This window comes from Vanessa cardui, chromosome 6 (assembly GCF_905220365.1).
Source record: "Vanessa cardui chromosome 6, ilVanCard2.1, whole genome shotgun sequence".
NCBI classification, from domain to species: domain Eukaryota; kingdom Metazoa; phylum Arthropoda; class Insecta; order Lepidoptera; family Nymphalidae; genus Vanessa; species Vanessa cardui.
This window is the reverse complement of record NC_061128.1, coordinates 3,097,906-3,124,841: the sequence shown is the minus strand read 5'-3', so window position 1 is coordinate 3,124,841 and position 26,936 is coordinate 3,097,906. Positions and strand designations below refer to the sequence as shown.

Below are 26,936 nucleotides of genomic sequence, written 5' to 3'. Positions count from 1 at the left end.
ATAACAATTTGCAAAACAAACAATTCAAATTGCAATTGATCATCGTAGTCAATGGGAATATACTTGATCTCAGATTTATATTAAAGGAAGAGTTAGATGCTACCGGTCTCATTGTTTAGTCGGCACTGAGAAATAAACACGTCGCGTGGATCCTAATCGCAATGCGTGTAGCGATCCTTCTGTTGTTCGTGGCGAGCGCCGCGTCGGCGGTGGACTTGGACTGGTGGAAGACTGCTTTAATCTACCAAATATACCCGCGATCCTTTAAGGACAGCGACGGCGACGGCATCGGTGATCTCAATGGTGAGTTCATTTTAAAGTATATTAAATACGACTGAGTTGCTCATCTCTTTATTTAAAATTAAATAACTTGTAAGCTAATTTAATTAACGATAGTAATCACCTATCCAAGACAGTCCTACTACATTTCTTGGGTTTTCTTTAAATATATCAAGCTCTAAACGTTTTGTTAAATTTATATTGATAACAATTGGTACAATTACAATGACTAGGGGCATCTTAAAGTTTTATTAACTTTCAAATAACTGACTGTATCTGGTAAAATAAATATTTTTTTAAATTCATTTTGAGGTAAGTTCTTACCTCAAATTACTTTTAAGAGCATTTAAATTTTCTCCAGGCATAACTCAGAAACTTCCGTATCTAAAAGAAACTGGCTTCGACGCAATATGGCTATCCCCGATCTACCTGTCTCCGATGTACGACTTCGGTTACGATATCACGGACTACCGTCAAATAGCCCCCGAGTATGGAACTATGGAGGACTTCAAAAGGCTCATGAGTGTGGCCAAGAGTATGGGTAAGATTTATTGCCGATTTACTCATGTGTATGCTATAACAGAACTTGCTTGTTTTAAAAATATATATATATATACATCTTTAGAAAGCTGCCATAAGCAAAAATGCGCTAATAAAAAGAAAACCCTTCAGTTTTACACAACTTTAAATCAGAGTTATGAAAATCGGAAGATTTTTCTATAGGGTTTAGGTTTAAGGTCGGTATAAGTGCTATGCCAACTGAATAATTGTTTATTTCATTAGTAACTTAATTGTATTTTTATTATATTATATATAAATCATCATCATTCTCCTGCTCTTATCCCAATTTTATTTGAGGTCGGCACAGCATGTCTTCTCCTCCCATACTTCTCTGTCAGACGTCATCTCACAAGTAACATTCTTTCTAGCCATATCGTCTTTCACACAATACATCCATCGTTTCCTTGGTCGTATTATATATAAATCATATAAGATATTTATTTATATATAAATATCTTCGCAATTATTTACCAATATAATATTTAACAGTACTGTACACAATTTATTTTTATGAACACATTTGTAAATTATTATATTTCAATGACATTTGATATGCTTGTACATTGTATGTCCAAAATTTATTATAAACTAAATACATATGACAGAAACTACCTATTATTATATAAAATAACTTAATAGTGACAACAATACAAAATATTTCTTTTTTAAAACACAGTGTGTATTACAACCTTTTAAAGGTATTCGTGTCGTGCTGGATTACGTGCCCAACCATACGAGCAACGAGAGCGATTGGTTCGTTCGTTCAGCGCGCAGGGAGCCCGGCTACGAGGACTACTACATCTGGACCGACGGCGTCACTGACCCTGAAACTGGCGACGTCAAACCTCCTAACAACTGGGTAACCAATTTCTTATTTTCAAAAAACAGATGTTCTCTTTCCGATTCAAAAAAAGATTATACGCCAACAGAAATTTAAGTAATTGGAGATTCATTCGAATAATTTTATAGGTGAGCAATTTCCGTAAGAGTGCTTGGGAGTTCAACAAAGTGCGTGGGCAGTACTACTTGCACCAGTTTGTCATCGGTCAGCCGGATCTCAACTACCGGAGTGACAGAGTTCAAGAGGAAATGAAGGCACGTCTTCAACTTTAATTGTACTCTTATTGTCATTCATTGAATTGATATCACTAATACAAAATGATTTACCTTTTTAGAACGTTCTACGATTCTGGCTGGATCTAGGTGTTTCTGGTTTCCGAGTGGACGCCGTCAACAGATTGTACGAAGCTGACCCGAAAAATCACGGAGGACGCTATCCTGACGAACCTCTCTCAGGTATATTATTGATTCTAATATGAGGTAGCTACATTATTCTTCCGAAAGGATCTAAGTTTTGTTTTTATTTTTCCCTAGGAACCCCTGGTACTGTCCCCGACGACTACGAATACCTCGACCACATCTACACCCAGGACATGGACGAAACCTACGAAGTTGTTTACAACTGGAGAGATCTTCTTGACGAATACATTCCAAAACAGGGCGAATACAAGATCATGATGACAGAAGCCTACAGCACCCTGAACAATATGATCCGGTACTACGGCACGAAGACCAGAAACGGATCCATTCCCTTCAACTTCAGCTTCCTCGGAGATATCACCAAATCTTCTAACGCTTGGGAAATCAAAACTGTCATCGACAAGTGGATGACCTACATGCCTAGCGGAAAGACAGCAAACTGGGTTGTAAGTATAATATAACATTTAGACCGAAAAAATATGCACTTTTTAATGAGCGCTAAAAATTTTTTTTTTTTTTGATTTTCAGAATGGTAACCACGATCAAAGCCGAATGGCTACTCGTCAAGGAGTCGAGCGCGTTGACGCAATGAACATGCTAGCTCTCCTCTTGCCTGGAGTCGCCATCACCTACCAGGTATATATAACAATTCTTGGGAAGGTCAGTGTGGTATAGGTTGTTGGAAACATCGTTACATAATCCAATAAATTCAAGGGTGAAGAGATCGGTATGACCGACGGCGAGATCAGCTGGGAAGATACGAGAGACCCCCAGGCCTGCAACACCGACGACCCCATCAACTACTACAAGAAGTCCCGCGACCCGTGCCGCACGCCCTACCACTGGGACAGCTCTACCAATGCCGGCTTTTCCAGCAGCAGCGGCAAACCTTGGCTTCCGGTCGCCGACAACTACAGGAGTGTGAACTTGGCTGAACAGATTAACGACCCCAAGAGCCATTACCAAGTACGAATACATTCTATCGAATCTTAAAGTGTGCTTAATTGAGTAGCGTAAAATAACACAACTTTTTAATTAAATTTCAGTTCTACAAAGACGTCGCAAGTGTGAGGAAGAGCCCGACGGTCAGAGATGGAGACTTGGACACCAGAGCTCTGTCGGAATCTATTCTAGTTATCACCAGGTGAGACAAACATACTGGCGTTATAGAATATCAAGAATAATGTTTGAGATTTTAATTTTTAGCGACATATTTATTTAATATTGTGTTTTATCGGCAGGTTACTTCCCGGCTCTCCCGGAGTGCTGGGTGTTGTGAACCTCTCCGATGAAGCACAAGACCTCGACCTCTCGTCGCTGCACTTGTTACCGGCTCAACTGAGAGTCGTCGCTTCTGGCGTCGACTGTTCCGTTGGGAAAGGGTATGTATGCAAAATATCTAATGGAACTAACTACTTTCATTGAATATGATTACTTTTGAAGATTAAAAGTATCATCGTTTAAAAGCCATTTAACGCTTAAATACAGATTTAAAATTTATTTCATTCTCGAAGCTATAATAATTAAAGATAATATTTAAAATAATGTTATTGACTAGTGAAGACAAAAAGTATCGAAATTTTATGTATTACTTAAAATATATTTTATGTTTAAACACTGATTTAAAAATGTATTTAATTATTGAAGAGAGAATAAGTATAGATAATATTAGAAGTATTTGTTTTCTCCATTATGCAATTAATATACAGTGTGAACTCTATATAACGACACTGAACGGACTGTGCATTTTATGGCGTTATAAAGAGTGGTCGTTAAATGAAGAGAAGAAAAATCAGAATTCGAAAAAGAGTTTATTTTAGTCTATTGTAAGTAGTTATGTACAAAAAATATATATATCTTATTTGAACGCTATTGCGTATACTCTGTTATTTTTGTCTGACGCCTTTTGCTGCACAACCAATTTTGTTGTATATTTTTAATTTTTTTATTTATATCTTATATAAAGGAAGTAATTTTCCAATAATTTAGCTGCTTTCAGAACTTCTTTAACGCTTGGCGGAGGCTCAAGCTCATCCGTCTCATCTTCTTCATCCCTTTATTCTTGAACCTCAGTTTTTTCTCACTGAATCCAAAATTTCTATGTCTGTGAGTGAAGCCGTTGTAAGCAGACAGTTGTCTACTTCGATGTAGGTTTGAAAATTTACCGTATTTCCTGCCATGTTGACCTGCTGAATCCACTCAGTTAATGGAAGGTCGTCGTCGCTATCAAACTCAAGTTCTGTTTCCACCTCATCAGTCGTAGAATACATATTGTTGTAATCCATGACTCCTACTTATTAGGCATGGTCACAGTCTACACGTGCAAGCAATCCCAATTTATAAACAAATTAACGAATTTCTTAGAAAGTTCCTAATGCGTGGTGCCGACATTCGAGTTTATTGAGGGCTAGAATAATAAAGCGACAAAAAAACGTACACAGATGCGCAGTTTTTTTTAATTTTAGCAACTTAAAAGGAAAAAACTTAATTTTTATTTCTCAATTTTTGTCGTTATTGAGAGTGGGTGTGATGCTATGTAGAGTGTATCATTGTATAGAATACAAGCTAAACCAACTAAAACCAATTGATTTCGACGCTTTAGAGAGTTTGCCGTTAAATCGAGTGACGTTACATGGAGTTTACACTGTATTTAAAATAATGATATTTCAGGGCTCCCGTGTCGAAGAGTAACGTGCACGTATCGGGACACTGCGCTCTACTTTTAAAAACTGTCGACAACTGCTGCTAATTAACCCCTAACATACTCCTTGATAAAATATAATATGCTAAATAAAACGATAAAATTACTAAAGAAGTATTTTTTAAACCTTTTTTTAATTTTTTAAAAATTTTTAATTTTTTTTTAAGCTTAAATTTATAATTTTCTTTAATTTTTAGGTATCAGTTGTTATTAAACATCTTTCTATATATAATCTATATCATCTGACCTATAAATATAAAATGTGTTTTATTTTTATTAGATGCCACTTACCATACCACCTCGAATACATCGTTAGCTTATAATAAAGCTTGTTATACTATATATATAGCTGATGAAAAACCAGAATTGGGCATTCCATTTTCAATCATTGAAGTTTGTGGTCTTTTAGATTATAATTTTATCTGAAACTAATGTGGAATAAAATGTGTAGCAGCTAAGAAATATTTTAAAATTTTTTTTGTCGAAAATTATCAGGGCCCTTAAATCCAATACTGATGACATGTAATCTACTTTGAAGATATATATATATAACGGAGCAGCATGTCCGAAACCGTTTTTAAACAACATGACGTCAGCATAGCAGAAGTCACGAGTGTCAGGGTTTCGATCTTTTTCCATCCCCGGAGGTTTGAAATTAAACTCAGGGAATATTCTTCTTTGATTTATTCCAATATGAGGCGGTCCGATCACTCCGACGGCTCGACCAAGCCTGTCGATACTGGCGGGCGCTTGATCTTTTATAACAAAAAAAGGTGGGTAGACTGATTCACTCAACATGACAGCTGTTTACAAACACTAAAACGTTTTAGACGAATTTAACACTTCAAAATTCACTAAAATTATTAATTTAACAATAAAACAGTTTTATTAAAATAATCATAAAATAATAATTTCTGGACACGTGTTTTTCTTAAATTCGTGGTTTCGCGCCGACATATATTATTTAAATGAACCATGCGTTGACAGCCACTACCTTCAAAAGTGTAAATCACAATAAATATTACTCGGTATACTTCTATTCGAATCTGAAGCGTATTCAATTTTAAAAAGTCTGATTTTTACGGAGTTTGTAAAAAAATGTTTTAAAATTTTCATAACAGATCTTTGAATATTGCCATTTAGATTTTTTTGAACTTTAGACATTAGAACCATCTGATTTAGAACCAAACTTTCAACAATCTTATATATAGCTATGAAACGAGAAAGTTTCAACTGACAGATATGTATTGACGGAAAATATGTGTTTAACATTGACTACTAAGTGTAATTAGGGCTGATTAAAACTTCAAAAACTCAATGATGAGAGTTTCAATCAGGAGGAAGAAGAAATATTGATTCAAGTACTTTACGGTTCTTTAGTAATTTTGTACATAGACAATTTTTTCACTTGTAATTGTAGTCTATGGATTAGCTCGTCAAAATAACTGGTGTATTTACAAGAATTACTTACTTTATAATTAGATTTTATTAAAATTGACACAAAATTCTTGAAACACTATTCCCTCTCATCTTACTCAGTGTAGCTGAAATAAAAACATCAGAAATGTTACAAATTTGATTTGGAAATATATAACAACTACACTTTTTCATTTAATTCAATAATCTATTAACAGAAGGTATATCAGTCTCTCGTTGAGTGTCGATTACATCATATCATTCATCGAATCAATTCATTCAATCATAAAGTACCCTTTAATACTCATTTATAATAGCTGATATCGTCTATTCTTTCATCTCGGGCATTGTACCCAAATGTCTTAAAATTAGTCTCTTTAAATTTGAAGCTAGGCCATAAATCTTTACTTCAATTCTTAATTTAACTTTATTGGCTTTTATTAATGCCAACAAGACACTTTAGATTATTTCGCAAATGTCGTGTAGGTAATATTATAGAGTTGACTGATAGATCGATTCATATTCTTTAAGAAGGGATTCTATATCCTCGTTAGAGGGTATCAAGGATCTTATTGTTTATTACCTTTTTATAAATTTTAGTATAGTCGTATTTGTTCAGTTTAAGTTGCCATCGAATAAGTCTAGAGTTGGATTATTTTAAGTTCAATCTCGGCATTCAACTACAACAGTCTATGTGAGTTAGTCGGTCAAATATTAGAGCCACGTCTCTGTCTGTCAGCCAGTGTCAGTTATGGATCTCTCTAATGGTCACGGTCGTAACACATTCAGGAATTTAATGGTTGTTTCATCAAAATCAATCTTTGATTATATACGGGTAAAATTGCCTATATCTATGTGGAGTATAAGAGGTGGTTTATATAATTAAAAAAAGTTAGTTCTTTCTTATAGGGTAAATTAAATTCCTTTCTGATCCTGGATTGAGACGACAATTGGTAAAATCCTGCTCTCTCTTGCTAGTGGCTAGTTGTGAGGGTAGTCGTAGGATGATTAAGAGTCACACTTGTTAGGTTGGTTTGTATATGACATATTCATTATGGAAATAGAAGTAGCCTGTGTAATAGTTATAGCGTACGTACGACTAATTGAAGTTAAATTCTTAAGCCTTGAAGTAATTAGAAGGAGATTGCCAAATCTTTGCCAGTCAAGTCCATGATATCTAGGTGTCTATCACTAATTCCAAGTATAGGCTTAGATCCAATATGTTGTAGTGGAGCATTCCTAGGAGGGATTCCAAAAGATTATTATAACTAGGTGGATGAGCTATGAACATTTACTGTGTAGGTACGTGTAGGTAGATTATGTATACGCTGTAGGGCCTGGTATGATGGAAAGGGCGGCAAAGCTAGGGAGTTTACTACAGGTGCGGTAAACAGTTTCTGCCAGCTCGGCCTAGGTGAAGGAAAATTACTCTCGTAGGCTAGGTAGGCTACGACAGACGCATACAATGTATCGTCTTTTATTTTGAAAATGCGAAGCGTGTACATTTGTCGTCCTCGGTTTTTCGATGCACCGTTTGCTAAGTGTGTCCTCGACTGAGTGCACGGAGAATCCGATACTTGATAAAACACTTTAGAGTGTAACCAGCTGAATTGGGTTTCCCTGGAGCAGATTCTTGATTCTGGATGTACTCGTATCTCGGGCTGCTGCACCCAAAAGGCACGGCGCGTATAAAAATATTTAAAAATCGAACATAGGCTGTAAGAACGTGTCAAAACATTGTTTTTAATTATAATTATTGTATACGAATGAAATATTTGATTGGTTATTTACCTTACTTTAAAGATACGTGAAGTACTTCGCTCTTAAGTGTTAAGATAACAATTTGCAAAACAAACAATTCAAATTGCAATTGATCATCGTAGTCAATGGGAAATACTTGATCTCAGATTTATATTAAAGGAAGAGTTAGATGCTACCGGTCTCATTGTTTAGTCGGCACTGAGAAATAAACACGTCGCGTGGATCCTAATCGCAATGCGTGTAGCGATCCTTCTGTTGTTCGTGGCGAGCGCCGCGTCGGCGGTGGACTTGGACTGGTGCTTTAATCTACCAAATATACCCGCGATCCTTTAAGGACAGCGACGGCGACGGCATCGGTGATCTCAATGGTAAGTTAATTTTAAAGTATATTAAATACGAGTGAGTTGCTCATCTCTTTATTTAAAATTAAATAACTTGTAAGCTAATTTAATTAACGATAGTAATCACCTATCCAAGACAATCCTACTACATTTCTTGGGTTTTCTTTAAATATATCAAGCTCTAAACGTTCTGTTAAATTTATATTGATAACAATTGGTACAATTACAATGATTAGGGGCATCTTAACGTTTTATTAACTTTCAAATAACTGACTGTACCTATCTGGTAAAATAAATATTTTTTTAAATTCATTTTGAGGTTAGTTCTTACCTCAAATTACTTTTAAGAGCATTTAAATTTTCTCCAGGCATAACTCAGAAACTTCCGTATCTAAAAGAAACTGGCTTCGACGCAATATGGCTATCCCCGATCTACCTGTCTCCGATGTACGACTTCGGTTACGATATCACGGACTACCGACAAATCGCTCCCGAGTACGGAACTATGGAAGACTTCAAAAGGCTCATGAGTGTGGCCAAGAGTATGGGTAAGATTTTTTGCTGTTATTTATCTACCTACGTATAAGCTATAACAGAACTTGCTATTAGCAAAATGCACTAATATAATTATTTCTTTTAGTGATTACTTATTTGCATATTTTTATAATATAAAAAATATATATTTAAATATCTTCGCAATTATTTGCACTATAGTCATAATGGAGCAATAATTATTCTTCCGATCCAATATCCACAATCAGCTCATCTTATAGCGACGTATGCGTAATTTATTCATAATCTTTGAGAATGTTGACATAGCCAGTGCACATTATTTTTTTTAATTTCAATGACATGAGATAGTTATACTTGTACTTGTAAGCACAAAATAATACTTTATATATAAACACATTATAAACTAAGTATACATAACAGAAACAACCTAGGTAGGTATACTTATATAACGTAATAGTGTTAAGAATGCGAAAAGTATTGTTTTTAAAACATCGTCTATGTATTACAACCTATTAAAGGTATTCGGGTCGTGCTGGATTACGTGCCCAACCATACGAGCAACGAGAGCGATTGGTTCGTTCGTTCAGCGCGCAGAGAGCCCGGCTACGAGGACTACTACATCTGGACCGACGGCGTCACTGACCCTGAAACTGGCGACGTCAAACCTCCTAACAACTGGGTAACCAATTTATTATTTTCAAAAAACAGATGTTCTCTTTCCGATTAAAAAAAAGATTATACGCCAACAGAAATTTAAGTAATTGGAGATTAATTCGAATAATTTTATAGGTAAGCAATTTCCGTAAGAGTGCTTGGGAGTTCAACAAAGTGCGTGGGCTACTACTTGCACCAGTTTGTCATCGGTCAGCCGGATCTCAACTACCGGAGCGACAGAGTTCAAGAGGAAATGAAGGCACGTCTTCAACTTTTATTGTACTCGTATTGTCATTCGTGTTGACAATCATTGAATTGCTATCACTAATACAAAATGATTTACCTTTTTAGAACGTTCTACGTTTCTGGCTGGATCTAGGTGTTTCTGGCTTCCGAGTGGACGCCGTCAACAGATTGTACGAAGCTGACCCGAAAAATCACGGAGGACGCTATCCTGACGAACCTCTCTCAGGTATATTATTGATTCTAATATGAGGTAGCTATATTATTCTTCCGAAAGTATATAAGTTTTGTTTTTATTTTTCCCTAGGAACCCCTGGTACCGTCCCCGACGACTACGAATACCTCGACCACATCTACACCCAGGACATGGACGAAACCTACGAAGTTGTTTACAACTGGAGAGATCTTCTTGACGAATACATTCCAAAACAGGGCGAATACAAGATCATGATGACAGAAGCCTACAGCACCCTGAACAATATGATCCGGTACTACGGCACGAAGACCAGAAACGGATCCATTCCCTTCAACTTCAGCTTCCTCGGAGATATCACCAAATCTTCTAACGCTTGGGAAATCAAAACTGTCATCGACAAGTGGATGACCTACATGCCTAGCGGAAAGACAGCAAACTGGGTTGTAAGTCTAATATAACATTTAGATTGAAAAAATATGCACTTTTTAATGAGCGCTAATAATATTTTATTATGATTTTCAGAATGGTAACCACGATCAAAGCCGAATGGCTACTCGTCAAGGAGTCGACCGCGTTGACGCAATGAACATGCTAGCTCTCCTCTTGCCCGGAGTCGCCATCACCTACCAGGTATATATAACAATTCTTGGGAATGTCAGTGTGTTATAGCTTGTTGGAAACATCGTTACATAATACAATAAATTCCAGGGTGAAGAGATCGGTATGACCGACGGCGAGATCAGCTGGGAAGATACGAGAGACCCCCAGGCCTGCAACACCGACGACCCCATCAACTACTACAAGAAGTCCCGCGACCCGTGCCGCACGCCCTACCACTGGGACAGCTCTACCAATGCCGGCTTTTCCAGCAGCAGCGGCAAACCGTGGCTTCCGGTCGCCGACAACTACAGGAGTGTGAACTTGGCTGAACAGATTAACGACCCCAAGAGTCATTACCAAGTGCGAATACATTCTATCCAGTCAGCAATTGTACTTGAATGATGTGGCGTAAAATAACACAAATTTAATTAAATTCCAGTTCTACAAAGACGTCGCAAGTGTGAGGAAGAGCCAGACGGTCAGAGACGGAGACTTGGACACCAGAGCTCTGTCGGAATCTATTCTGGTTATCACCAGGTGAGACAAACATACTGGCGTTGTATAATATCAAGAATTATATTTGAGATTTTAATTTTTAGCGACATATTTATTTAATATTGTGTTTTATCACACCTAATCATCACGGTCTGTGTATCGGCAGGTTACTCCCCGGCTCTCCCGGAGTGCTGGGTGTAGTGAACCTCTCCGATGAAGCACAAGACCTCGACCTCTCCTCACTGCACTTGTTACCGGCTCAACTGAGAGTCGTCGCTTCTGGCGTCGACTGTTCCGTTAGGAAAGGGTATGTATACAAAATATCTAATAGAACTAACTACTTTCATTGAATATGATGACTTTTGAAGATTAAAATTATCATCGTTTAAAAGCCATTTAACGCTTAAATACAGATCTAAAATTTATTTCATTCTCGAAGCTATAATAATTAAAGATAATATTTAAAATAATGTTATTGACTAGTGAAGACAAAAAGTATCGACATTTTATGTATTACTTAAAATATATTTTATGTTTAAACACTGATTTAAAATGTATTTAATTATTGAAGCGAGAATATGTAATCATATTAAAAGTATTTGTTTTCTACATTATGCAATTAATATATTTATAATAATGTTCTTTCAGAGCTCCCGTGTCGAAGAGTAACGTGCACGTATCGGGACACTGCGCTCTGCTTTTACAAACTGTCGACAACTGCTGTTAATTGGACGCTGAAACACTCCTTTTTGACAAACGTTCCCAATAAATATTATATTATTAAAAATGACATATTATTTATCTGTCAACCTTTCTATTTCGTTTTAAAATGTTAATATCCTTATTACGGGTTAAAAATTTATTGCATCTATTAAAAAAAACTAGGATATTTGAACACTCTATTCAATTTACAACAAAGCATGTTCCAATTCGAGAGATTACGATCTTTAACATAAACCAATTTATAATAAAATTAAAATTGTCATATGAATTTTATATAGTTTCCTCATTTACACGGTTTTTTCACTTCTTATTTTATTTTTTAGTCAACACTGGTTACTCTTTAGGTCAACAACAACAACAGCCCGTAAATTCCCACTAATACGTAGGCTAAAGGCCTCCTCTCCCTGTGAGGAGAAGGTTTTAGAACATATTCCACCATGCTGTTCCAAAGCGGGTTGGTGGAATACACATGTGGCAGAATTTCTATGAAATTTGTCACACGCAGGTTTCCTCACGATGTTTTCCTTCACTGCTGAGCACGAGATGAATTATAAAGACAAATTAAGCACATGAAACAGCGGTGCTTGCCTGGGTTTGAACCTCGCAATCATCGGTTAAGATGCACGCGTTCTAACCACTGGGCCATCTCGACTCTCCACTCTTTAGGTCATCTGGCTTCAATTCATATTTATGGAATCAAATAATTTCAAAATAGAATTTTATCGCAATAAAAAAACAGGTGAACAATAACTTCTATAAAATTAGTTCTTCGTGTTAATTTTAAGTCTTAAAAATATGGGTATGTTTCATCTTAAACATACAATTACTTTTATCAATTCAAAAGCAAGATTTTAAATACACATGCGTGCATGCATGCATGAATAGTTTTATGCATTTATGCCAGTCTTTTAACATGTAATCATCAAGGATCTTTGCAAATCTCTGTCTTTCAAAACAATCATAACTAAAGAAATATGTACAAATAACACTGACACTCTCTGATCAAACGCAGACCAGGACCCGCTGGATTGTAGTAATTCGAATATACTACTATATATTTTTATTTATATATTATTTATTATAGATTATGTATATATTATTTAAAAGAAAAAAAAAATCAGTGTGGGCCACGTCTCCCAAGAAGACGACAAAAATGATTTCCAGCGAAGATCTGCTGATGTTTAGTATAAAATATAAAACGCCAAAATTAAATTGAATATAAAATGTAAAAAAAGGCATGGGCATCTGCAAGCCTGTGGATGTTGTATTTTAAATAAAAAAAAAAAAACACTGACACATAAATAAACACAACAAAAGATCTATATAAGGTCACAGTTAACAAGGTTCATATTATTTACACACACTAACTAACCTAATTGCCCTAAGAGTACAGCGCTACTTAGGTACAGCTAACTTACAGATGATATAATTATTGGGACATAATATTTTTGTTTGGCCACTATGTATAAAATTCATTCAGGAGAAATTTAATATTAATTTTCAGTGTTTCATTTCATATTTAGTAAACATATTTTAAATCCATACAATTTATTAATTAATCAAAAATACTGCTTACTTAGCTGGGCTTAAAAGATTTATTCACAAAATATTTACAACTTATTCCTTATTTTAAATGTATCAATATAACTAATGCCTTCAAAAGTCCATAGCTCCTTCCAAGAAACACAGGCAGTCCACTTTGTTGATAACTACATCCAGGTCTTTCTTGGTTATTGTTTTCCTCTTGTGCTGGGTTGTGTATGTGAATGTTTCTTTTGCAATTGTTTCTAAAAACATCTCCTGAAATATTTATCATTTTTAAATGTTTAGTCTGTTGAATGTCATAAATGTGGATCCTAACTGATGGCTCAGATTGAGGGATGGATTTTCTAGTCCTTAAATTATTTCGATGATTGAAAACATGATTGGCTATAATGGAAAACATTATAAAGAAATCTCTGTTCTGTTAGAAATACTGCAACATCTGGTCAAGTAGTGTGTATACATGGTTTTCATGGGTGGCATAGTACACTCCGAGGTCCTGGGTTTGATTCCCGGTAAAGTTAATTTAGAAAAGTTCATTCGTTTTCCTTGTTGTCTGGGGTTTGTGGAGAAAGCTCATCATTGTCTCACATTAAATTAATCTCTTTATATAATTAATACTGTTATATTGAATTAGTAATGAATCATTCAATCAAAGTATGGAGTGTGAGTAGCTTGTTAGGGCACTTTTCATAAATTATTACTAAACAATGCTATGAATACAACTTATGGTGTACTATAAGTTGTATACTCATATTATTAAGCATGGATATATAAGTTATGGATAAGTTACAACTTAGCCATACAATCATTCATATAGTATAAATTATTTGAATATTAGGTTAAAAATCAATGTTGTCTAATACTTACAGTCGCTTTTGTGACTAAGAAAACTGCTTCGGCGTTTACTATGTTTACGTCTGGATCCATTTTCATTATATTTTTTATCCTAGCCATAGGAAGCTTTGTGGATCGTACAATTTCAACTTTATTGGCATTTTGCGGTTTTTTTTCTAAAACGATTGTATCCTCGGAATTTAAAATCTCAGAATCTTGGATGATACTTTGCTCAGATTCTGTAACTTCCGTTGGGTGAAAATCGTGTTCAAGGAATTGATCAGTGTCATCTACTATATCAGATAACTCTAACCCTGCGTGATGATCGTCTTCAGACATTATTTTAAAATATAAACAATCAAAATGTCAATGAATTAAAGTTCTAAAAATTGCGCGATTTGGCGCTATTATGAAACTTCACTGTCAGTGCTCGAACTTCCGACATCAAAATGACAGTAACATTATCCTATTTGAATTTGATTCATATGACATTGACAGTTCACTGCAATAATTAGGCTTATTATGTACTATCAATAAAAGGAACATGTGACTACTATTTTTTACAATTTTAGTATTGAAAAGTAAATAGAGATTTTTTTTATTAAATACGTATTTATTGAGTATGGTGGGAATTAGTTATCAATCAGTTTTATCAATGTTAAAATTTAAATTTGTGGATTTAATTAAATCAGATAAAATATCTTAATCTTGCGACTGCAAAATATGATTTCATATGGTTTCACTATGATTTAACAATTTATATACTAGTTCAGAATGTGAGGAAAAATTAAAATATAAAACATTCTCTAGATTTATTTATTCAGGGTTAAAAATAATTAACCGCTTCTATTTGTTTTTCATAGAATCTCTTTAACTTTTGATACATATATGCATTAGTACAAGCTAACTGCGTAACAATAGGTAATCACAAGTACAAGTGCAGCTCGTACATCGATATTTACACGTACCTCAGATGGCACGGAGAGTTATCCGGCTTCATCTCTCTGCGGTGATTTTGAATTGCAAGTTAGTAATGTGAGACTAAGAAAATAGATAGTGCGCAAACAGATTGTGTTTGCGCACACGCCTCTTATATTACGCCCTTATAATATCTTCTGCGCATTATATACCTAATAGGGAACAAATGTAATATTTATTAAAATGTTGCTATTAAAATGTTAAAAAAATACAAAAGAAGGGGACACGGAACGTATTTTAAAAACACTATTTAGCGTTCAATGACGTCACTCCTGTTATGACTACTTATTTAAGGTTACAGTTGTAAAAAAGTGAACATTGAAACGAAAATTAATTGCGTTTTTCGAATTAAAATGGAAGTTGGTTTAGTCAAAGCAGAATCCAGATTCCTCTTTTCAGCTTGAAACCACTGTTATATGTCACAGTATTGTGTCAGAAGGTCAGGTCAAAAACCATTTATTTGTAAACTTTGTTTTTTGGCACAAAACATACGTCAACAAAACTTTCTTTCGAAGTATCGATAGTCCGTTTAAAATTTTTCCAAAAAAGGTATCTCATAGATCGAGAAAAAGCAAGCAATGCATAAGTATGAAAGCCAGTGAGGACAAGTACGATCAGAGGGCCAGTGATAGACAGTAGTGACGTCATACGAAATATAGACCTGTTTTCGCGCGAAAATTTAAATTGACATTTTGAAACCGCATAAAATATTTAAAAATTTAAATTTTTAAATATTTTATATATATATATATATATATATATATATATATATATATATATATATATATATATATATATATATAATATCTATATATATAAATATCTATCTATATATATAATATTTAAAAATTTAAATTTTTAAATATTTTATCCTATATGGAGTTCTTTTAAACACAAAAATAAAAATATCGCATCTTCCCTTTCTTATTATTATACAATTAAATTACACATTGTAATACTTTAACAACATTTGCTTTAATTTTAAGTGAATTTGCATTCGTTAATGCGATTAATATTGACATATAAACATTTGGCTATTCCTATTCATATCAAATATTTGTAAATAATAGAATTGACAAAAAAAAGACCAGTTGAGTAAATGCATACGATGCAATTCTAATTCTATATTGAAAAAAGGAATTTGAGTTCGAGTTTGATAAAATTTATCTTTTATCGAAATATTTAGTAAGAAATTTAGTCTAGTTTTATTTATAGTATTATGAATTTCAAACTATTGTGTCGTAACCAATGATATTCTAATAAACAGATATGTTATATCCATACTAAACAACAGAAAAAAGTGTGCCGTGCCGAGGACCGTTTATTTTAGTTTATTTTTACATTTCGTTAAAAGTAAAAAGGATAGCTTGATAAAAACAATAAGTAAAAGGGATAACTAGCTGTTTAATTACGCAAAACGTATTACTACGTAAAAAGACTAAAGGCAAACGTCCCAATTGGGACGTTTTCTAGTCTTCACTTTTTTGCGCGTTAATAACATATCTGTTTACTAAAACATCATTGGTCGTAACTAATAAATATTAAGCAATACGTTTCTACAATATCAGCTAATAGAGTAAAGTTGTGTCAATGGGATTGGTTATGGAAAAAAAAAACAAAATCCGTATTAAAATATAATTCAGTTCGTGTTGAGTATCAAAACAACTATATGCATTCATGCTTACTATATACAAACTATGTAACAATGAAAATATATTTCACTAAAACTACAATTAATTATTTATTATACAATTGATATTTTTCATGGTACTAACATTTTTCAACAAAACATTAATAAGTATTCCATAATATATATACATAGTGTTTATATTAAGCCTCAACACATGTTTAAAATTTAAAAATGAAAGTAGGCAAGTTTTATAAAGGTACATAACGGAGAAATGCTTAATCTTAAATACATATTTTAAAATTGTATTCGGAACCAAAAGTTTAATCCTAGTCGAGAAGCCATTTTGGATTCTTTGATGACAAACAGAATATACATATTTCAATTTATCATAAGTGATTGTTACGGTTGGAACGAAGAAAAATCTGTTATTCAATATTCGAAGTCGTACATCCATTTGGAGTAAAGGACAGCTTTTACTTTTTATTATTATCAATATATTTCGATTTATTATTTCAAATACTATTAAGTTTAAATCATATAATCAGTAACAATATATTTTAACATTCATATTAGCGTTTATTTCTAATTTTAACAATTCATATACAAAATTACAGTTACCATTTCCAATTTACTTTTAAAAAAACTTCGTCATATAAGGCACATTACATATTAAACACTTAACGCTAAGAGTTTTATTCTACACTTTGGAAAAAATATATTTGCAGTGTGGATCATTCCTAGACGTATTTATTTGGATGTTTTTTAAATATTTTTACGTTATAGTGATAAGCGTGTCATCTCAATTGGAAATTGAAAGGTACATAACTTTTTCTTTTCTTTATTTAATCCAAACATAATAACTTTTTCCAGAGAGGTCGCTTGTGTTGTATAACTGGCAGACCTGCTAGGATGGCGGCGTCAAAAGCGTCCTTTAACTGTTTCCTAGTTTTAGCGGAAGTTTCTACATATACTGCATTAATTTTTGCAGCTAAAGCTCGGGCTTCAGATTCTGTAACTGCGTGCTCTCCACGGGCCTGAAAAGATGAATAAAAATAAATAAAGCGCTGTATGTAAAGTATGTAAGCGTATTACACAATGTATTTAAAAATAAAAATAAAAGCTTCTTTGTTGTTAATTCTAATTCCGAAATAAACAAGTTTGACACTTTGAACAAAAATATAATAAATAAATAATGTATATTGTATGACTTCATCTAGAAAAGCTTTAAAAAATTCCTCTATTATGCTAGTTGCGCCGTGCATGAATAAAAAAATTACATAATTTCATACGGGTAACTGCTACAATCTAGACTTACGTCTATGGTAAGCTTTACCCTTTATATTTTTTTAAACAATAAATGCCTGAGAATAAAAAAACATTTTAACATGACTACATTTTTAGCACGCAGTCCTGTTATTATAAACTTATGTTTGAACGCCCGCATTGTCGAGCCTTCATAAATTCGTAAACGCCAATGTTTAAGATAAGAGCGTACTTTATATTATTGTTAAAGTTTATGTTATTATTATAAATAATAATTTATTTTAATCTACAATTTTTTGAGCTGTAATGGCCCAGGGGTTAGAACGCATGCATCTTAACCGCTGATTTCGGGTTCAAACCCAGGCAAGCTCCACTATATATATATATATGTACTTAATTTGTGTTTATAATTCATCTCGTACTCGGCGGTGAAGGAAAACATCGTGAGGAAATCTGCATGTGTCTAATTTCATTGAAATTTTGTCACATGTGCATTCCACCAACCCGCATTGGAACAGCGTGGTGGAATATGTTCCAAACCCTCTCCTTAATAGGAGAGGAGGCAGGGCTAACCCAGCAGTGTGAAATTTACAGGCTGTAACTTTACTTTACTTACAATTTTTTTATTTATTTTGTCACTGTAAATAACATTACAGAATTTACAATCAGTTTAATTTTTTTTTACTAACACTATGATTAAACTAATTAAAAAGTTTTTATCGGTCTGAGATATTATTTGTAAGTCTGTAAGTACCGCACCTTGTATAATAAAGAATGCATGTAGCCATAAAATAGCACAAATTTAAGAATAACTGTGTCTTGATTTCTTGTTATTTTTATAACATCATAATACGAAATTATAAATGACCTTCTGACGTATGTTCATATGAGAAAAAAAAATGTTTTTATTGAACCAGACTTTAGAGAAAAAAAAAATGGTGCAGAAACAGTAAAAACATCGATCGAGAATATAAATATATTGTTAAATAGAACTATATAATACTTCTCTGTTTTATAAGCCTGATAAATCATTTTATTTTTAACTGCTATACAATAGGTAAATATGTTTGGTATTATTAATATAATCGTTTCTTTTTATAAATCCATCGTATAAAAGAAATATCATTACAATAAGAATAAAAATTCATATTCCAAAACATGTAGTATTAAATTAATAATGTTAAAACTACCTTTAAAGTGTGTATAACACGTCCGTCGAGTGCCAAGTCGCTTTGCGTACCAACGAGCACTAAAGGCGCGTCTACACTAGCAACTGCACGCGTCCACCGTTCGGCGACCGACCGGAACGTTTCCGGTCGCACCACGGAGAAGCACAGCATAAGCACATCCGTACCGGGGTAACAGAGGGCTCGGAGCTCGGACATGGAGTCCTAAAAATATTAAAAAAATATTAGCTATTTTTGTTACAAGAAATGTGTGTAAAGTAATTAATAAAATATATATATATTTTTAGATACTTTCTATAAACTAGATACTTTATATAATGTAAAATGTATTATTTTATTATGATTTATTACATTTATACATTTTATGTCACTGTATTACACAAATTGTATATTATTTATTTTCATTTTTAGATACTAAGTATATTTTTATTCACATTCGTCGTCAATTATAAATATATCTTTACTTGTATTAAGGACGAGTGTATTCATAAATATGTCATAATGAATCATGGTTTGCTCGAATTGTATTATACAAATAACATTGAGTTGTTTAGACAGGAAGTGCTCAATTGACTTATCCACAGCGCACGAACTCATCAGTGAAAGTTGGCCTGAGCCAGCTAACAATAATTAAATCTTGTTTTTTGACGTTACACAATATCAAACACTTATATTTGATTGTTTCATAAAACAATTAAATATCAAGTAAAGTTTGTGATATTACGTATGGGTAATATATATATATTGGCATTTGAATTTTAATCCGTGCAAGTGCGACCTTAATAAAAACAATGATGTTAGCGAGTTAATCTTATTATTTTTAGTCAACAGACAGCCTAATACTACTCACTTCAAGTTCAATTTTATTTAAGAAATAAACATTATACAAAATCTGAAATATCAATAATATTACAAATACCAACTAAGTTTGTACCGATAATATATGCTTAAATATAAAATTATACATTAACATTATACTATTTTCCAGATAAAAAAGAATTTATAGCTTTTGAATTTATTTATTTTAGTGTACAAAAATGATTCCTCCCATGGTATGTCTCCAATCTTCCAACCTTTTTTATTATATACATTATACTTATGTTTATTTTTGACTTTATATTGATGTGCTAATAAAAAGCATTGACTAAAAGAAGAAAATCTCTTTATTTTCAAACATACTACACGACAGAAGTTTTAATTAATTAGTACCTTAATTTCAGCTTTTTATGTTCAATGTTTGTTACAAACGTCTTTATAGTTAACGCCTATAAAATTAAGGTTTAACATTTTAATGGGCGATTATGTTATTCATGTTAAACACAGCAGGCGGATCAGTTGATGTGAGCCAGTGAGTCGAATATACGAACCTAACCAATGTTTGAAGGGTTAACTCAGTCTTTCATATAGTTAATGTGTCTGTATAATTTATCTTCCAAAGATGAAGGTTTCAAATTTTTTTTTTCCTACATGTATGCATATCACACAATAGTGAAACAGTATTAGCTCCAAATCTCAAAATTAACCAGAACTTATGTCTATACATGATAAGTTAAACGGCTGTATTTTATTAATGTTGGAAATATTTTTTATTTTTGTAAATAAGTTGGGCATACGTTGGGCCAATGGACCAACTATGGTTGTCGAGGGAACCCTTTTATTGGCAGGTTAATACCTTTTACGCGTTTTATAACACAATAAAGCGAGTTTGTGTCCATTAGGGGATTTGGCAGTGTACTTTAATATTTTACCATTTCGACTTTTTTATATGAATTGACTAATTTTGCTAGGTATATCAACTACTTTATTTAAAAAAAAATAGCATGTAAATATTCCACTTCTGAGTAAAGACATCATCTTGGAACCTTATTCAACGGTTTTATTCAAATGGGTAGAGGGTTGCACTCATGTTGCATGTATATTACATAAAAAACACATGCAACAGGATGGTATTTAAGATTTAAGCTAAAGTTTTAATACCGATTAAGAAATGGTTAATTATAACAATCAATTTGCCTGGTCTAGCCGAGAATCAATACACTTAATATCTTTGGATAGTTTTGTATTTAATAATTGAACATAGCTTTTACATCAATGTTTATTTAAGTTTCTACAAAGTATGAAAACAATATATAAGCGTGTCCCGTGAAATCAACTTTCTTGCCTCGGCTATGCAATTACTTTGTTGAACGTCACTTTCGTCAAATTGCCCATAAAGTTATGTTTAAGTTTATAGTCAACATTTACGACTAAGCTGTCGTAATAGATTTACTAATGATTGAGGGTTGGTCCGTAATCTAGCCGAGTTGATTATTATCTTGATATAAAACGAAACGAGACTCCAGTGTTAATTAAATCTTATCATCTCAAGTTTTAATAGCCACCTTTCTTCGAAATTGTATGGTTAAAATAATTCCTTCTGATTGTATTTATCATTCGTTTTTTTTTTTAATTCCGCGAAGAACCAACAATAATAAATAAAACAAACGAAATAGTTCACACATTTGCAGATAAGAGAATTAAATTCTTTCATCAGATAAATTTCTGAACTGACAAGTTTTTTTTAAGAAAAATTCATACTATTTATTTTTAGTATAAATTAAGTAATAAACTTAAACATGGACAACGTGTTTAAGTTTTAACTTAATTTAAACAAAAATTGTACCTTCATTTAAATAAGAATAATAATATTCACGTGATTAGCTTAAATTAACTTATATTTTATTTGTATTTTTTAATTGTTTTTTTTATTGTTAAAGGTACATAAAAAGGATTGAAGGCTGAGTTTACCTAGATATTGATTTTTTTTTTTTTTTTTTTTTTTTTTTTTTTTATGGAATAGGTGGCAAACGAGCAGGAGGCTCACCTGATGGAAAGTGACTACCACCGCCCATGGACATCTGCAACACCAGGGGGCTTGCAGGTGCGTTGCCGGCCTTTGAGAAAGGAGTAGGCTCTTTTCTTGAAGGTTCCCATGTCGTATCGGTTCGGAAAAACCGCCGGCGACAGCTGGTTCCACAGAGTGGTTGTGCGAGGCAGAAAATGTCTAAGAAATCGCGCTGTTGTGGATTTTCGGACATCAAGATGGTGCGGGTGAAACTTAGAATTTTGACGAGATGTCCGAAGGTGAAATTCAGCAGCCGGGATTAATCCGAACAATTCCTCGGAACATTCCCCGTGAAAAATTCGGTAGAAGATGCAGAGTGATCCAACATCTCTACGCAAAGCCAAAGGATCAAGGAGATCGGAAAGGGCTTGATCGTCGATAATTCGAGCCGCTCTACGTTGGATGCGGTCAAATGGAAGGAGCTGGTACTGGGGAGCACCCGCCCAGAGGTGAGAGCAGTACTCCATGTGAGGCCGAATTTGCGCCTTGTAAAGTTTTAGGCGATGGGCCGACGTGAAGTACTGTCTCGCCTTGCTGAGCACACCGAGCTTCTTTGAAGCCAATTTGGCTTTGCCTTCCAATTGACCGCGGAACTGAACGAGGCTCGAAATATCAACGCCAAGTATTCCGATACTACCTGTAGCGGCTATCGGGATGTTCTCAAATCGTGGAGATACGACAAATGGTGTTTTTTTAGCGGTTAACGCGCAAACTTGCGTCTTTTTGGGGTTGAAATGGACTAAATTTAGCCGGCCCCAGTTCGAGACTTCGTTTAACGAAGACTCGATTTCAGACACAAGTTTGTTCCGGTTTTCTTCGACGTTTTCCCGAGAAATATTAGCGCGGCCGGTGTATAAGGTGTCAACGGTACTGTCGTCTGCATAGCAATGAATGTTCCCGATTTGCAACAAATCATTGATATGCAGAAGAAACAGAGTGGGTGATAGGACGCAGCCTTGTGGAACACCAGCATTGACGAATTTTAAGTCAGAGCATGCACCGTCGACAACGACCTTGATGCTCCGATCTGCCAAAAAGCTGGTAATCCAATTGCATAATTTCCCGGGAAGCCCATAAGAAGGAAGCTTCGAAAGAAGCGCTTTGTGCCATACGCGATCGAAGGCCTTCGCTATGTCCAAGCTGGCTGCTAATGCCTCCCCCTTGCTCTCAACTGCTTCAGCCCACCTGTGAGTAAGGTAAACTAGAAGATCACCGGCTGAGCGACCCCGACGGAAACCGTACTGGCGGTCACTAATCAGCTGATTCTCCTCTAGGTACCGCAGGAGCTGGCAGTTAATAAGGGACTCCATTATCTTGGAGAGCAAGGAGGTGATGGCTATAGGCCTATAATTGGACGGATCTGAGCGGTTGCCTTTTTTAGGGATCGGATGCACCAAAGCAGTCTTCCAGGAGTTCGGGACGACGCCTAATGCGTAGGATTGCCGGAAAAGACGCGTTAAGACCGGTGCCAACTCGGGAGCACATGTCCGTAGCACGATTGGAGGGATGCCATCGGGTCCACTCGACTTGTGAATGTCCAAGGAAAGAAGTGCTTTCCGAACTGCACTTTGCCGAAATTTAACCTCCGGCATCGTCGTATCACATCGCGGGATTGATGGAGGTGACTTTCCTTGGTCATCCAGAGTCGAGTTCGACGCGAAGAGAGACCCTAAAAGATCGGCCTTCTCCTTCGCGGTATGGGCCAATGACTCACCGTCCCTGTGCAAAGACGGAAAAGAAGGCTGACAGAAATTCCCTAGGACAGCCTTAGCGAGAGACCAGAACGCACGTGTTCCTGATGGGAAGCGCACCAGTCTCTCGCCAATTCTGCCAATGTACTTCGACTTCGCCTCAGCTATCACGTTTTTGAAGGACCTGGAGGCAGAGTTATATTCCTTTCTGAATGTGCTGGTGTTTGTATCACGAGACGCCGATGCGTTAGCCCAGTCTTGGTAGCGTTCCCATTTTCGGCGTGAAGCCGTCTTACAGAGGCGACCAAACCAGGGCTGGGACTTGCCACCAATGGGCACCGCAGAATATGGAATGAAAAGTTCCATACCCTGAAGCACCACATCGGCGACAGAGTCAGCAACAACGCTCGGATCATCCATCGAGAAACAAACTCGCCCCCATGGGTAAGATGCAAAGAAGGACCGCATCCCATCCCAATCTGCTGACTTGTAGTGCCACACGCGACGACAGCCCGCGAAACGAGGTCGTGAGTACCGTGCAACTGGCACTGTACTCCGGACGAGACAGTGGTCCGACGAGCCCAGAGGGGGATCGACGACAATCTTATAGCCGTCCGGATGCGAAGTCAGCAGAAGGTCCAACAGGGAAGGTGTATGATCCTCCACGTCCGGTATTCGCGTTGGCGAGGTGACCAGTTGTGTCAAATCATAAGCCAAAGCGAAGTCGAGAACAGATCTACCCGCATGATCAGTGGTGCGTGATCCAAGCCACTCTGTATGATGAGCATTGAAATCGCCCAGAATAATGATCTCTGCGGATGGAGTCTGCTGCAGCACGGAATCTGTAGCCAATTGGACGTGCTCAACCAGTCGGTCGGTTTCGGCATTACCGCTATGGGACCTATAAAGGCACGCGTAGATTCGCGGATGGTCGTCGCAGTCTACGCGCAGCCAGATAATTGATAGGTCCTGCCCTTCAAGGCTGCCGAGGCGTCGAGAGCAGATATCATCTCTGACGTAAACGCACACCCCAGCTCGTGGCACAAAAGTATGCTCCAATTTGTACCCGGGGTAAGAGAGAAAAGACGTATCGGCAGGAGAAGATATCTGGGTCTCGGTAAGAAAGAGCAAGGCCGGCTTCGCCGTCTCAAGGTGAAAGTGAACGGCATTCAAGTTGGAGTTGAGTCCCCTTATGTTGCAGAAGTCCACAGCGAGTGTGGTAGGGGTTGCCTTATGATGCCTGCTCCGCTTGCCCCGAACAGTGGCGAGCGCAAAATTGCCCCCCCCAGAATTCGGAGGGCAGCCTGGGCAGCCCTGCTCAGGCGGTGTACGTCCTGAGCATGGATGCCCAGAGAGGGATTCTCCATCGCAGTCGCTGATGGTACCCTCCTGGGGTAATGTCACCAAATTCTGCACAACCATGTTTTGGGGGGAGAGGGATCGGGCCTCCGGAACTCTCACTTACCGGACGAAACGCGGTAGCATAGCTACCACTTCACGCTGATTTTAAGTGAGAGAGTGGTACTTCCCCGGGCGTGCCGGCCCATTCGACTGCAACCGAGAGGTATGCAGTGTGGCACTACCACTTGCAAAGATAAGACTTGATAATGGCAATTATAGCTTAACTAAAAATTGACAACTAAGATTTTTTACGAGTTTTCTCCGCCATCTTGAAATTCAGTTATTTGAGCAAAATTGCGATTATACACTTATTTGATGTTGTACGCTCTACAATTTAGGCCAATTTTTCAAGGTTCGTTGAGTTGCTAAAATATCGAAAGAGAAAGTAAAAAATTAAATTAATAAAATTTGTTTTGTTTTTTTTTTTAGTTTTCTACCACGTGAGTCATATTTGAAAAATGTCTTTGATCAAAAAATATATATGCATTAAGTCTACTTATCTATATCCGGTCTTGCTTTGGGGCTAAAGCCATTCACATTAAAATTATCAAAGTTTTGTTGAATGAATTAATCATCAATTATACAACTATAAAAAAATGTAATCGCAAGATTACATAGTAACTGCAAATATATCAAATAAATATATATATTACAGGACGAATAAAATAATATATTATTTAAAGTGCGGGTTATATTAATTACTTTTTTAAAACGTAGGGTTAAACTAGTATATGAAAAAAAAAATAGTTAAATTAAAATTATTATTATAATCGGACGAAACGATTACTTTATATTTCTTTATTCGAGCATAGAACGATTACAATTATTTTTGTTCATATGATTTTGACTAATGATTCCATACGTGCTTTGCGACAAAAACTTGGAGCAACGTATTGTTCAATCGAAAAACTATAGAATTATAGATCTCTTGAATATGTTAACAAAAGCGAGAATGCCTTGAATCGATATGAGCATGTGTTTAGTTGTATAATATTGAACGCTTATAACAGTTCTTGTAAGTGCAGGTAGAGAAACTGTGGGAACGCATGTTTTGTCATTTCATGTTGAAAAAATATTCAATGTTTGATTAAATTCAGTACAATGGTGCACACAGATGGAGCCGGCAGGTGATGCAGTTATTACCTGAGCTGATCCGTGCAAACTTACTAAGGCTTCTTTGTCTGGCGGAAGATAAAATGTACTGGTTTATACGAATCAGTATGTGCGTATATTTAAAGGAAAAACTTGTTTAACGATGATTTCGCTGGTTTTATTTTATTTTCTGAGATAAATAGTTATGTTTAAAATACTGCTTTAAATAAAATTATATACTTACTTTAACTATTTTTATGTTAAATAATGATAATGATACTTTTCAATAACAAAACTTTACATGCTGATTTTTAGGTAGGTAATTAAGTTACGAAATATAAAATTTTACCAAATTGCCGACTTAGAAATTTAATTACTTTTTGGCTAGGAAATAAATATTATAATATAAGTGCAATAATTGGGCAGTGATACCATCGGCCGTGCGGTTTTACGTGTAGTCCAAGTGTCTATTATCCCTATCCTGTAGTCTTAAATTAGGAACTATGAGTGCTAGGGACTTTTACGCTATAATATCTGTAGCGCAAGGCTAGTCTTTGAGATAAGCCGCCACATCCGAATTTCGGTCAGGTATCAGATACGCCAATCCGAGAGAAAATCTTTATCTGGACAATAAAAATTTAAGCTATCTTGACACTTGCGATACCTTTCACTTCAGTAATTAGGCTTA

General features: G+C 35.3%; 3 protein-coding genes and 1 pseudogene across 3 annotated transcripts in view; 2 read left to right on the top strand and 2 right to left on the bottom strand.

The window, feature by feature from the left end:
- Positions 1-81: 81 nt before the first annotated feature.
- On the top strand, positions 82-4,906 carry LOC124530601 (maltase A1-like). Its single transcript, XM_047104830.1, has 11 exons — positions 82-303; positions 641-820; positions 1,539-1,699; positions 1,810-1,935; positions 2,016-2,136; positions 2,215-2,546; positions 2,629-2,736; positions 2,815-3,066; positions 3,147-3,244; positions 3,342-3,482; positions 4,771-4,906. Exons 1-11 carry the CDS (start codon positions 162-164, stop codon positions 4,847-4,849), a joined length of 1,740 nt encoding a protein of 579 aa, XP_046960786.1. The 5' UTR covers positions 82-161; the 3' UTR covers positions 4,850-4,906.
- Positions 4,907-8,154: 3,248 nt separating this feature from the next.
- On the top strand, positions 8,155-11,801 carry LOC124530603 (annotated as a pseudogene).
- A 1,523-nt stretch (positions 11,802-13,324) lies between these two features.
- LOC124530602 (DNA polymerase epsilon subunit 4) lies at positions 13,325-14,577 on the bottom strand. Its single transcript, XM_047104831.1, has 2 exons — positions 14,156-14,577; positions 13,325-13,543 (listed from the first exon to the last, which is right to left on the bottom strand). The coding sequence occupies exons 1-2, from the start codon at positions 14,459-14,461 to the stop codon at positions 13,400-13,402; spliced, it is 450 nt and encodes a 149-aa protein (XP_046960787.1). The 5' UTR covers positions 14,462-14,577; the 3' UTR covers positions 13,325-13,399.
- Positions 14,578-16,721: 2,144 nt separating this feature from the next.
- The window catches only part of LOC124530363, a 47,254-nt gene continuing 37,039 nt past the window's right edge, over positions 16,722-26,936 (bottom strand). The window contains exons 3-4 of the mRNA XM_047104510.1: positions 19,184-19,384; positions 16,722-17,764 (exon numbers count right to left, since the gene is read on the bottom strand). Of these exons, the coding sequence (XP_046960466.1) occupies positions 17,573-17,764; positions 19,184-19,384 (393 nt within the window). The 3' untranslated portion in view covers positions 16,722-17,572. The remainder of the gene's footprint in view (positions 17,765-19,183; positions 19,385-26,936) is intronic.